This window comes from Piliocolobus tephrosceles, chromosome 5 (genome assembly GCF_002776525.5).
Source record: "Piliocolobus tephrosceles isolate RC106 chromosome 5, ASM277652v3, whole genome shotgun sequence".
Taxonomy (NCBI): domain Eukaryota; kingdom Metazoa; phylum Chordata; class Mammalia; order Primates; family Cercopithecidae; genus Piliocolobus; species Piliocolobus tephrosceles.
In genome coordinates, this window is record NC_045438.1 from 98766433 (window position 1) to 98778351 (window position 11919).

General features: G+C 46.7%; 1 protein-coding gene and 1 long non-coding RNA gene across 2 annotated transcripts; one reads left to right on the forward strand and one right to left on the reverse strand.

The window, feature by feature from the left end:
* Positions 1-2428: 2428 nt before the first annotated feature.
* On the reverse strand, positions 2429-6669 carry LOC111547450. Its single transcript, XR_002733141.2, has 3 exons — positions 6530-6669; positions 3883-3975; positions 2429-2519 (listed from the first exon to the last, which is right to left on the reverse strand). It is a non-coding gene; the product is annotated as an uncharacterized LOC111547450 (long non-coding RNA).
* On the forward strand, positions 6013-11201 carry EEF1A1 (eukaryotic translation elongation factor 1 alpha 1). Its single transcript, XM_023219248.2, has 8 exons — positions 6013-7694; positions 8641-8814; positions 9185-9364; positions 9480-9776; positions 9860-10010; positions 10097-10353; positions 10451-10685; positions 10782-11201. The coding sequence occupies exons 2-8, from the start codon at positions 8671-8673 to the stop codon at positions 10904-10906; spliced, it is 1389 nt and encodes a 462-aa protein (XP_023075016.1). The 5' UTR covers positions 6013-7694; positions 8641-8670; the 3' UTR covers positions 10907-11201.
* The last annotated feature ends 718 nt before the right edge of the window (positions 11202-11919 follow it).

Sequence of the window (11919 nt, forward strand, 5' to 3'; positions counted from 1 at the left end):
AACGGGGTCTCACTATATTGCCCAGGTAGGTTTCACACTTCCAGGCTCAAGCTATCCTCCCACCTCTGCCTCCCTGAGAGCTGGGATTACAGGCGTGAGCCACCACGCCCAGCCAGATTCTTGCTTTTTAAAAGAGTTGACTGGGCGCGGTGGCTCATGCCTGTAATCCCAGCACTTTGGTAGGCCAAAGCGGGCAGATTTCCCGAGGTCAGGAGTTTGAGAACAGCCTGAGCAACATGGCGAAACTCCGTCTCTACTAAAAATACAAAAATTAGCCAGGCATGGTGGCGTGTGCTCATAATCCGACCTACTCCAGAGGCTGAGGCAAGAGAATTGTTTGAACCTGGGAGGCAGAGGTTGCAGTGAGCCAAGATCATGCCACTGCACTCCAGCCTGGGCGACAGAACAAGACTTTCAAAAAAATTTAAAAAAAAACAAAAGCGCTAATGATTATTTTCTAAGTATAATGAGCTCTGACATTTGTAAAAATGGTTTGCATCATCTGGTCCATTATCTTATTTAATCTTTATGATCAATTCTATGAAATAGATGTTAGATTATTTTACTATGAAATAATGAGCTCAGGCCAGGTGCGGTGGCTCATGCCTGTAATCCCAGCAATGTGGGAGGCTGAGGAGGGCAGATCCTGAGGTCAGGAGTTCAAGACCAGCCTGGCCAACATAGTGAAACCTTGTCTCTACTCAAAATACAAAAAAAAAAAAAAAAAAAAAAAAATTAGCCTGGTGTGGTGGTAGGCGCCTGTAATCTCAGCGGCTTGGGAGGTTAAGACAGAAGAATCACTTGAACTCAGGAAGCAGAGGTTGCAGTGACCAGAGATGGCACCACTGCGTTCCAGCCTGGGTGACAGTGTGAGACTCCATCTCAAAAAATAAAAATAAAAAAAAGAAATAATGAGCTCAAGTGTGATTTATTCAAGATCACTCTGATAAAGAAATTATGTGGGGCTACGAATATATTCCAGCTTGTCTCTTAGTCAAGTGCTCTATTAACTATATCACCTATGAAGACAAAGAAATACTGAAAATTGATATTATTTATAAAATATGGATTCACAAATGAATACTGAGTGAGGGGGCCCTGCTACTGGCCTTACAACTGCTGGGCTCTGCTCAGGAACCCTAATCTGGTCCAGAGTGAGCAGTATGGTCTCAGCCCAGCCTTTCACGAGTCTTCAAGCCTTCAGGCTTTCTTTTAACCAAGATGAGTGATAAACCCATACTTGTCAGAAGTGAAGTTTGATAGGTCAAAATTGAAGAAAACTAATAGTCTTTCTTCCAAGGAAACTATCCAGCAGGAGACAGAGGGTGTTCAAACATCATATAATGGGGGCTGGGTATGGTGGCTCACGCCTGTAATCTTTGGGAGGCTGAGGTGGGTGGATCACCTGAGGTCAGGAGGTCGAGACCACCCTGGCCAACATGACTAAGCCCTGTCTCTACTAAAAATACAAAAATTAGCCAGGTGTGGTGGCACGTGCCTGTAGTCACAGCTACTCGGGAGGCTGAGGCAGGACAATCACTTGAACCCGAGAGGCGGAGGTTGCAGTGAGCTGAGATTGAGACACTGCACTCCAGCCTGGGTGACAGAGTGAGACTCCGTCTCAAACAAACAAACAAACAAACAAAAAAGAATCAGGCATGGTGGCACACGCCTGTAATCCCAGCTACTCGGAAGTCTGAGGCAGGTGAATCACCTGAACTTGGGAGGCGGAGGTTGTAGTGAGCCGAGATCATGCCACTGTACCCCAGCCTGGGTGACAGAACAAGACTCCATCTTAAAACAAAACAAAACAAAACAAAGCAAAACACCAAAAATCTTCCCATTGGTGCATGAATTCCACATGGCAGATGTTACCAATAATCTAACCATTGATGACCTGTGTGTGTATAGTCTTTGCACCTCCTACAGGAAAAGCCAATTTTAACCTTCTATGAGTGTCTCTATTGCTTCATAATCTTTTTTTTTTTTTTGAGACAGAGTCTTGCTCTGTTGCCCAGGCTGGAGTGCAGTGGCGCGATCTCGGCTCACTGCAAGCTCCCCTTCCCGGGTTTATGCCATTCTCCTGTCTCAGCCTCCCAAGTAGCTGGGACTACAGGTGCCCGCCCCCTCGCCGGGCTAGTTTTTTGTATTTTTTTAGTAGAGATGGGTTTCACCTTGTTAGCCAGGACGGCCTCGATCTCCTGACCTCGTGATTCGCCCGTCTCGGCCTCCCAAAGTGCTGGGATTACAGACTTGAGCCACTGCGCCCGGCCTGCTTCATAATCTTCATGAAGTTGCATGCTTTTGCAGCTTCTCACAGTTTATTTTCATTTCTAATGTAGCAATAAAATAATATACTTACTAAAAATAATAGTGAGAGAAGAAAATCATTGCCTTCATACCAAGTAAGACAGCACTTATCATGGTAGGCACTGGCTTTGCAATTCTGAGAGCAGTAGTAAAAATAGCTTTAGTTTCCTCAATTTTCCTGGAGTGGTCTTCAGACTTTCTTTAAACTGCTAAAATGAGAGTAATATTTCATTGTATAACCTCTGTATAATTTCTTACCATGTACATGTATTACCTATGTAAAAATGCTTACAATTACAAAGATACCAATGAGTTTATTTTCTCTACTGACTCAAGTTGGTGTCACAGGCATACCAATTAAGGACAGGCATTCTCCAAAAAGCCTATAGAAACACTGTCTTTGTACTAATAAAAAGCTCCCATGTTTTTTCATGTCATTGCATATTAGAACTGTGACATAGGTGTTAAGTAGGAACAAAGAGGCGACCTATTTCACAGATGTACTCAGAACTGCTGGGCTGTCACTGGTCTAAGCAGAAGAGTGAGGACTAAATACCTAATTTTCTGACACTGATGCCACTGATATTTTCATTATACCAGGCTGCCTTGACCTGCTGGTAAGGGTTAGGACTAGCTCTCTGATCAGATTACCCTGGTTCCAATCCTGATCTGCTGGGCCCTAAGGTATCCACGAAAAAAGATCACCAAGCTGTATTAGGTGAAAAAAGCAAGGTGGCATATTGTATTTTACCATTTTGTGCAAAAAAAAGGTAAAACTTTAAAAAAGAATATATGTCTATATTTGCTTATTATGCATAAACTGTCTGTTGCCCATTGCTGCTCCATCTATACAATGTGGGTGGTAGGATTACAATAAATATTGCAAATATTAGAACAGTGCCTGTCACACTAAAGTGCCATTTTATTTGGATTCTCAGTCCAAGTAGTTCCTTGGCTTAATCATATTCTTTTTTTTTTTTTTTTTTTTTTTTTGAGACGGAGTCTTGCTCTGTCGCCCAGGCTGGAGTGCAGTGGCCGGATCTCAGCTCACCGCAACCTCCGCCTCCTGGGTTCACGCCATTCTCCTGCCTCAGCCTCCCGAGTGGCTGGGACCACAGGCGCCCGCCACCTCGCCCGGCTAATTTTTTGTATTTTTAGTAGAGACGGGGTTTCACCGTGTTAGCCAGGAGGGTCTCGATCTCCTGACCTCGTGATCCGCCCGTCTCGGCCTCCCAAAGTGCTGGGATTACAGGCTTGAGCCACCGCGCCCGGCCGGCTTAATCATATTCTAAAATATCCCTTTAAATATATATATATATATATACACACACACACACACATATATATATAGTTTTTTCTGAGATGGAGTCTTACTTTGTTACCCAGGCTGGAGTGCAATGGCACGATTTCTGCTCACTGCAACCTCCTCCTCCCGGGTTCAAGCGACTCTCCTGCCTCAGCCTCCCATGTAGCTGTCATTACAGGTGCATACCACCATGCCTGGTTAATTTTTGTATTTTTAGTAGAGACGGGAGTCTCACCATGTTAGCCAGGCTGGTCTCGAACTCTTACCTCAGGTGATCTGCCTGCTTCAGCCTCCCAAAGTGCTGGGATTACAGGCGTGAGCCATCACACCTGGCTATCATCTTTTCTTCAGAGGTAGATCTAGCAGATAAAAAGATTTAAAAATCATTTTCACGTGGCAAGCCATGGCAAAATGTAACTACTTAAGGCTGCTTTAAATTAGGCTAATAGCAGAGTGATTAGACTGTATTGAAAGCTCGGTGAATCACAATTATGTACCTCAAAGAAGGATTCTTGTTTGCCTTATTACTATGTAAATAACTGAAATATTTGTTTTTCTTCCTAAAAGGGGTCATGTAGATGTTTACTTACAATGTATTTTAAGTTCGTCACTCTAAATGGTTATGAGTAAGCGAGACCGTCCTGGCTAACACGGTGAAACTCCGTCTGTACTAAAAATACAAAAAATTTGCCGGCCGTGGTGGCGGGCGCCTGTAGTCCTAGCTACTCGGGAGGCTGAGGCAGGTGAATGGCGTGAACCCGGGAGGGGGAGCTTGCAGTGAGCCGAGATCGCACCACTGCACTCCAGCCTGGGCGACAGAGCAAGACCCCGTCGAAAGAAAAGAAAGGAAAGAAAGGAAGGAAAGGAAGGAAAGGAAGGGAAGGAAGGAAGGAGAGAGAGAGAGAGAGAGGGAAAGACCTTCAACAAATATCACCTTAGATTATAACCCCAAAACATATTTACGAGCCTCAACATCATTACTGTTACCGCTTTAACATTTAAGACAGTAAAAAGCATAATGGACCTCCCGTACGGTGCGGGGAATCCGTTATGATTATGTTGAAAACATAGGGTCTGGGGAAAAAGGGATTTAAAATAAGAAGGAAAAAAAAGACTTGAGACTTAAAAAGTCTTTGTAAGGCCAGCTCACGGTGACAAAAACCGACCCTCACCCCGGGCCACGTGAGGTTTTCTGCCTCCTCCCTGGCCTTTCCTTCCGCAGTCAGAAGGCGGAAGAAAAGCAACCTCAAGGTGGGGCGAGAGACAGGGCGGACCCTGGCGACCTGACGCTGGGGAGGCTCGAGTGGCGGATCCATACCGCTCAGCTGTTCGCCGCGGGACCCCGCCGACCCGCAGGTGACCCAGCGCTGGAGAAACGCCAGCGATGTGGCCTGGCGAGCTGGCGCGGGGCAAGGACCACCCGCGTCCGCCTTGCCGCCCCAGCCTCCCTCCCTAGGAAGCCGGGTGCGCCGGGTGAGCGCGGGGCTTCCCCGGGACCGGCGTTCCAGTCCCTCTCCAGCTTCCGGCCCACCCCGGCCGGACTGAGAGCAGAAATGTGATCTCTGCCCTGAGAAAATGCTCGTGGCCAGCGGCTACCCCTATCGCACAATAATATGGCTCCGATGGGCTCAAAGGTATTGGTTTTTTGTTTTGTTTTGAGACAAGGTCTCACTCAGTCACCCAGGCTGGCGTGCAATTGCGTGATCTTGGCTCACTGCAACCTCCGCTTCCCGGGCTCAAGCGATTCGCCTGCCTCAGCCTCCTGAGTAGCTGGGATTACAGGCGTGCGCCACCACGCCCGGCTAATTTTGTATTTTTAGTAGAGACAGGGTTTCACTATGTTGGCCAGGCTGGTCTTGAACTCCTGGCCTCAAGTTATACGTCCGCCTTGGCCTCGCAAGGTGCTGGTATTATAGGCATGAGCCACCTCACCCGGTCCAGTGTTGGTTCTTAAACGCAAGAATTGAGATCTCCCATCACCTAATGAAAGTCTGGGCCACTATCGCAACATTCAGAACACCCAGTCAGTGTTGCGCAATAGGTTACTAAGGTATAAATCAAGGAAGGATTCATGTAATTTTGCCATTCCTTGCGTGATATTTTAAAAAAACATTATCTGTACGGTATTTATAAAGCGTTTACTATTATCCGCAATCACAGGGGCTTGAGAAAAAACTTTTGACTGTGGCTGGGCTCCGTGGCTCACGCCTGTAATCCCAGCACTATGGGAGAGTGAGGCGGGTGGATCACTTGAGGTCAGCAGTTCGAGACCAACCTGGCCAACATGGTGAAACTCCGTCTCTTCTAAAAATACAAAAATCTGTGGGGCGCGCTTGTAGCCCCAGCTACTCGGGAGACTGAGGCAGGAGAATAGCTTGAACCTGGGAGGCAGAGCTTGCAGTGAGCGGAGATATTGCCACTGCACCCCAGCCTGGGCAACAGAGTAGGACTCCGTCCGGAAAAAATAAAAAAAAAAAAGAAGGAAAAAAAGTGGACTGTGAAAACCGAATGGACTAGAAAAACTTTATACTACAAAGATACAGAAACCAAGAAAGCACCATACGCGTTTGCCTCTAACTGCTTCCCAACTTGTTTTCCTCTTTCAATTTGATTGCGGGTTCCTCTCCAGAAGGAACTCCACAGTACTTAGCGTTGGCCACATAGTAGGTTCTCAAATACTTGTTAATAAGTTTGTTCGAGAAGCTGGGCCGTAATATTCTACAGCTGGAAGAAGAAACATAATGATCTAGTAATTAGCTCATTAAAAATAAACGTCCTTCATTCCTCAGAGGAGCATTTCCCAAGGCCTGTCTTAATAGCCATCCAAAACGGCCAAGCTTATCCAATCTTGCCCTAGATTTATGCTAAAATGCAGTTACAATCTATAGGATGACAGAAAAATACAGCACTTACTTAAATATAATAGGCACTTATTTAAATCGGAGAAACTGTGACTTCATAGCAAGTGTTGGGGTTAGGAAACTGGGTGGATAAACTTGCTGATGCTGTAGATCTTAGTCGCTACATGAGATCACGTGGAAAATCTGAATTTGAAAGCTTTTTAGGTTCCTTATGTTTGCAATCAAATGACTGTACACCTTTTAATTTAAAAAGTACTATGAGGCACACACACACTCGCAGGAACTTTTTGGCGTAACAAAACTAGAATTAGATCTAAAGCTAACTGTAGGACTGAGTCTATTCTAAACTGAAAGCCTGGACATCTGGAGTACCAGGGGGAGATGACGTGTTACGGACTTTGATAAAAGCAGCTGGCTTTGAATGGAAGGAGCCAAGAGGCCAGCACAGGAGCGGATTCTTCGAGCTCACGGCCATCGAGCCTAACCTCTCGCAGGTCCGTGAGCCGTTAAGGAGTCTCCCAGTCCAGACCCTTCGCCCCAAGCCCCTCGGGGTCCCGGGGCCTGGTACTCCTTGCCACACGGGAGCGGGGCGGAAGCCGGGGCGGAGGAGGAGCCAACCCGGGGCTGGGCTGAAACCGGCAGAGGAAGACGCTCTAGGGATTTGTCGCGGACTAGCGAGATGGCGAGGCTGATTGGGGGGCGAAGGTACACCCTAATCTCAACACAACCTTTGGGGCTAAGCCAGCAATGGTAGAGGAAAGATTCTGGACGTCCCTTCCAGGCAGCCACCTCGTCGCCTCCCCCATCCCCCTCCCCCGCCCCGGCCGGAGCTGAGAGTAATTCATACAAAAGGACTCGCCCCTGCCTTGGGGAATCCCAGGGACCGTCGTTAAACTCCCACTAACCTAGAACCCAGAGATCGCGGCGTTCCCGCCCCCTCACCCGCCCGCTCTCATCATCACCAAGGTGGAGAAGAGCATGTGTGAGGCTCCGGTGCCCGTCAGTGGGCAGAGCGCACATCGCCCACAGTCCCCGAGAAGTTGGGGGGAGGGGTCGGCAATTGAACCGGTGCCTAGAGAAGGTGGCGCGGGGTAAACTGGGAAAGTGATGTCGTGTACTGGCTCCGCCCTTTTCCCGAGGGTGGGGGAGAACCGTATATAAGTGCAGTAGTCGCTGTGAACGTTCTTTTTCGCAACGGGTTTGCCGCCAGAACAGAGGTAAGTACCGTGTGTGGCTCCCGCGGGCCTGGCCTCTTTGCGGGCTATGGCCCTCGCGTGCCTTTCATTACTTCCACGCCCCTGGCCGCTGTACGTGATTCTTGATCCTGAGCTTCGGGTTGGAAGTGGGTGGGAGAGGTCGAGGCCTTGCACTTAAGGAGTCCCTTTGCCTCGTGCTTGAGTCGAGGCCTGGCTTGGGCTCTGGGGCTGCCGCGTGCGAACCTGGTAGCACCTTTGCGCCTGCCTCGCTGCTTTCACTAAGTCTCTAGCTATTTAAAATATTTGATGACCAGCTGCGACGCCTTCTTTCTGGCGAGATAATCTTATAAATGCGGACCAGGATCTGCACACCAGTATTTGGGTTTTGGGGGCCGCGGGCTGCGACGGGGTTCGTGCGTCCCAGCGCACATGTTCGGCGAGGCGGGGCCTGCGAGCGCGGCCACCGAGAGTCGGACGGGGGGAGTCTCAAGCTGGCCGTCCTGCTCAGCTGCCTCGCCTCGCGCCGCGGTGTGTCGCCCCGCCCTGGTCGGCAAGCCTGGCCCGGTCGGCACCAGTTGCGTGAGCGGAAAGATGGCCGCTTCCCGGCCCTGCCGCAGGGAGCTCAAAATGGAGGACGCGGCGCCCGGGAGAGCGGGCGGGTGAGTCACCCACACAAAGGAAAAGGGCCTTTCCGTCCTCGGCCGCCGCTTCATGTGACCCCACGGAGTACCGGGCGCCGTCCAGGCACCTCGATTAGTTCTCCGAGCTTTTGGAGTACGTCTTCCTTAGGTTTGGGGGAGGGGTTTTGTGCGGTGGAGTTTCCCCACACTTACTGGGTGGAGACTGAAGATTTAGGCCAGCTTGTCTCTCGATGTAATTCTCCTTGGAATTTGCTCTTTTCGATTTGGATCTTGGCTTATTCTCAAGCCTCAGACAGTGGTTCAAAGTTTTTTTTCTCCCATTTCAGGTGTCGTGAAAACTACCCCTAAAAGCCAAAATGGGAAAGGAAAAGACTCATATCAACATTGTCGTCATTGGACACGTAGATTCGGGCAAGTCCACCACTACTGGCCATCTGATCTACAAATGCGGTGGCATCGACAAAAGAACCATTGAAAAATTTGAGAAGGAAGCTGCTGAGGTATGTTCAGTATCAGAAAGGGAAAGATAAACTAAAATGAGTTTTACCAGCAGAATCATTAAGTGGTGGTGATTTCCCCAGAGCTAATGAGTGGTTTAGATCTGACTCTACTTATGAAATCAGTTTGCTTTTGGTTACTTGTGTAATCGTATTGCTAGTGAGTAGTTTAGATTTGGATGTTAATAGTTAAGATCCTACTTTTTAAAAGTTTGCTTTTTGGTTGCTTCTGTAACCCTATCTAAGTGACTAAAATCACTTAGGACTTGCAGTTATAAAGTGGAAACTATGTGCCAATTAAGGGCTAGGGGCAAAGAAATTGAAGCTGGAGTTTGTGTTTTAGTAACCAAGTAACAACTCTTAATCCTTACAGATGGGGAAGGGCTCCTTCAAGTATGCCTGGGTCTTGGATAAACTGAAAGCTGAGCGGGAACGTGGTATCACCATTGATATCTCCCTGTGGAAATTTGAGACCAGCAAGTATTATGTGACTATCATTGACGCCCCAGGACACAGAGACTTCATCAAAAACATGATTACAGGGACATCTCAGGTTGGTAGGATTAGTATTCCTAGGTTTTTGGGTTTTTTTCCCCGAAATTCCTGTCTTGTGCATTGGTTTTGTCCTTTGGAGAGTTGACAGGGATATGTCTTTGCTTTCTTTAAAGGCTGACTGTGCTGTCCTAATTGTTGCTGCTGGTGTTGGTGAATTTGAAGCTGGTATCTCCAAGAATGGGCAGACCCGAGAGCATGCGCTTCTGGCTTACACACTGGGTGTGAAACAACTAATTGTTGGTGTTAACAAAATGGATTCCACTGAGCCACCCTACAGCCAGAAGAGATATGAGGAAATTGTTAAGGAAGTCAGCACTTATATTAAGAAAATTGGCTACAACCCCGACACAGTAGCATTTGTGCCAATTTCTGGTTGGAATGGTGACAACATGCTGGAGCCAAGTGCTAACGTAAGTGGCTTTCAAGACCGTTGTTAAAAAGCTCTGGGAATGGCGATTTCATGCTTACACAAATTGGCATGGTTGTGTTTCAGATGCCTTGGTTCAAGGGATGGAAGGTCACCCGTAAGGATGGCAATGCCAGTGGAACCACGCTGCTTGAGGCTCTGGACTGCATCCTACCACCAACTCGTCCAACTGACAAGCCCTTGCGCCTGCCTCTCCAGGATGTCTACAAAATTGGTGGTAAGTTGGCTGTCAACAAAGTTGAATTTGAGTTGGTAGAGTACTCTCTTCTTCATAGGTATTTAGTATGCTGTAAATATTTTTAGGTATTGGTACTGTTCCTGTTGGCCGAGTGGAGACTGGTGTTCTCAAACCTGGTATGGTGGTCACCTTTGCTCCAGTCAACGTAACAACTGAAGTAAAATCTGTCGAAATGCACCATGAAGCTTTGAGTGAAGCTCTTCCTGGGGACAATGTGGGCTTTAATGTCAAGAATGTGTCTGTCAAGGATGTTCGTCGTGGCAACGTTGCTGGTGACAGCAAAAACGACCCACCAATGGAAGCAGCTGGCTTCACTGCTCAGGTAACAATTTTTAAAGTAACGTGTTCTTAACTTATTGCAGAGGCTAAAGTCATTTGAGACTTTGGATTTACACTGAACACAAATCTTTTTTTCCAAGGTGATTATCCTGAACCATCCAGGCCAAATAAGTGCTGGCTATGCCCCTGTGTTGGATTGCCACACGGCTCACATTGCATGCAAGTTTGCTGAGCTGAAGGAAAAGATTGATCGCCGTTCTGGTAAAAAACTGGAAGATGGCCCTAAATTCTTGAAGTCTGGTGATGCTGCCATTGTTGATATGGTTCCTGGCAAGCCTATGTGTGTTGAGAGCTTCTCAGACTATCCACCTTTGGGTAAGGATGATTACTTCAATGTAAATAAGTTGTGTTAAAGATGAAAAATACAACTGTTAACCGTATTTTGGTAATACTAAATTTTTTTTTTAATAGGTCGCTTTGCTGTTCGTGATATGAGGCAGACAGTTGCGGTGGGTGTCATCAAAGCAGTGGACAAGAAGGCTGCTGGAGCTGGCAAGGTCACCAAGTCTGCCCAGAAAGCTCAGAAGGCTAAATGAATATTATCCCTAATACCTGCCACCCCACTCTTAATCAGTGGTGGAAGAACGGTCTCAGACCTGTTTGTTTCAATTGGCCATTTAAGTTTAGTAGTAAAAGACTGGTTAATGATAACAATGCATCGTAAAACCTTCAGAAGGAAAGGAGAATGTTTTGTGGACCACTTTGGTTTTCTTTTTTGCGTGTGGCAGTTTTAAGTTATTAGTTTTTAAAATCAGTACTTTTTAATGGAAACAACTTGACCAAAAATTTGTCACAGAATTTTGAGACCCATTAAAAAAGTTTAATGAGAAACCTGTGTGTTCCTTTGGTCAACACTGAAACTTTTAAGTTTCACCTCACTTAGGTGAATACCTGTAATTCTGGTTGTATGAATCTGTGGAAACTTCATGAAAATGTAGTTCTTGAGTTAACACTTCTAGGTGGAGATAGGGTTGTTTTCCTTCCACATACTTGGAAGAGGAAGGAATCTTAAGCTATGGGAGGGCTGCTTTGATTACCACAATGGAGAGAAATGCAGCATGTTACTGATGGCCTGTCACTAAGGAAGGCCAAATGCTGTAATAGAGTCCTTGTGTTGCATAGAAAGCTTCATGTAGTTAAACCAACGTTAAGTGAATCTTTGGAAACATGAAAGAGTAGTTTCCAAATTACAGGGATGTGCGTTTTAAAACAGGTTAAAATGACGGGGCAGTGGAAGTTGACTCTTCACCCTGACATAAGAAGTAGTTGCTAGTGCACACCCTATGTGAGTGGAAGGATCCATTTTAAAGTCAGTGGAGTAAGCTTTATGCCAGTTTGGTTTCACAAGTTAGTTAGTGCTATTCAGAATAGGAACAAGGTGCTAACAGAAAAAGATGGCAATTTGAAGTAGCTGTAAAATTGGACAGAGCCTAATCTTAAGTTTCTTTCCTCCTGCAGAGTCTAATACCTTTTACGCTTTGATTAGCAATTTGTCTACTTGGTCACTAGCAATGAAACGTGGTCATAAGCTTAACAGGTGTCAGTGATA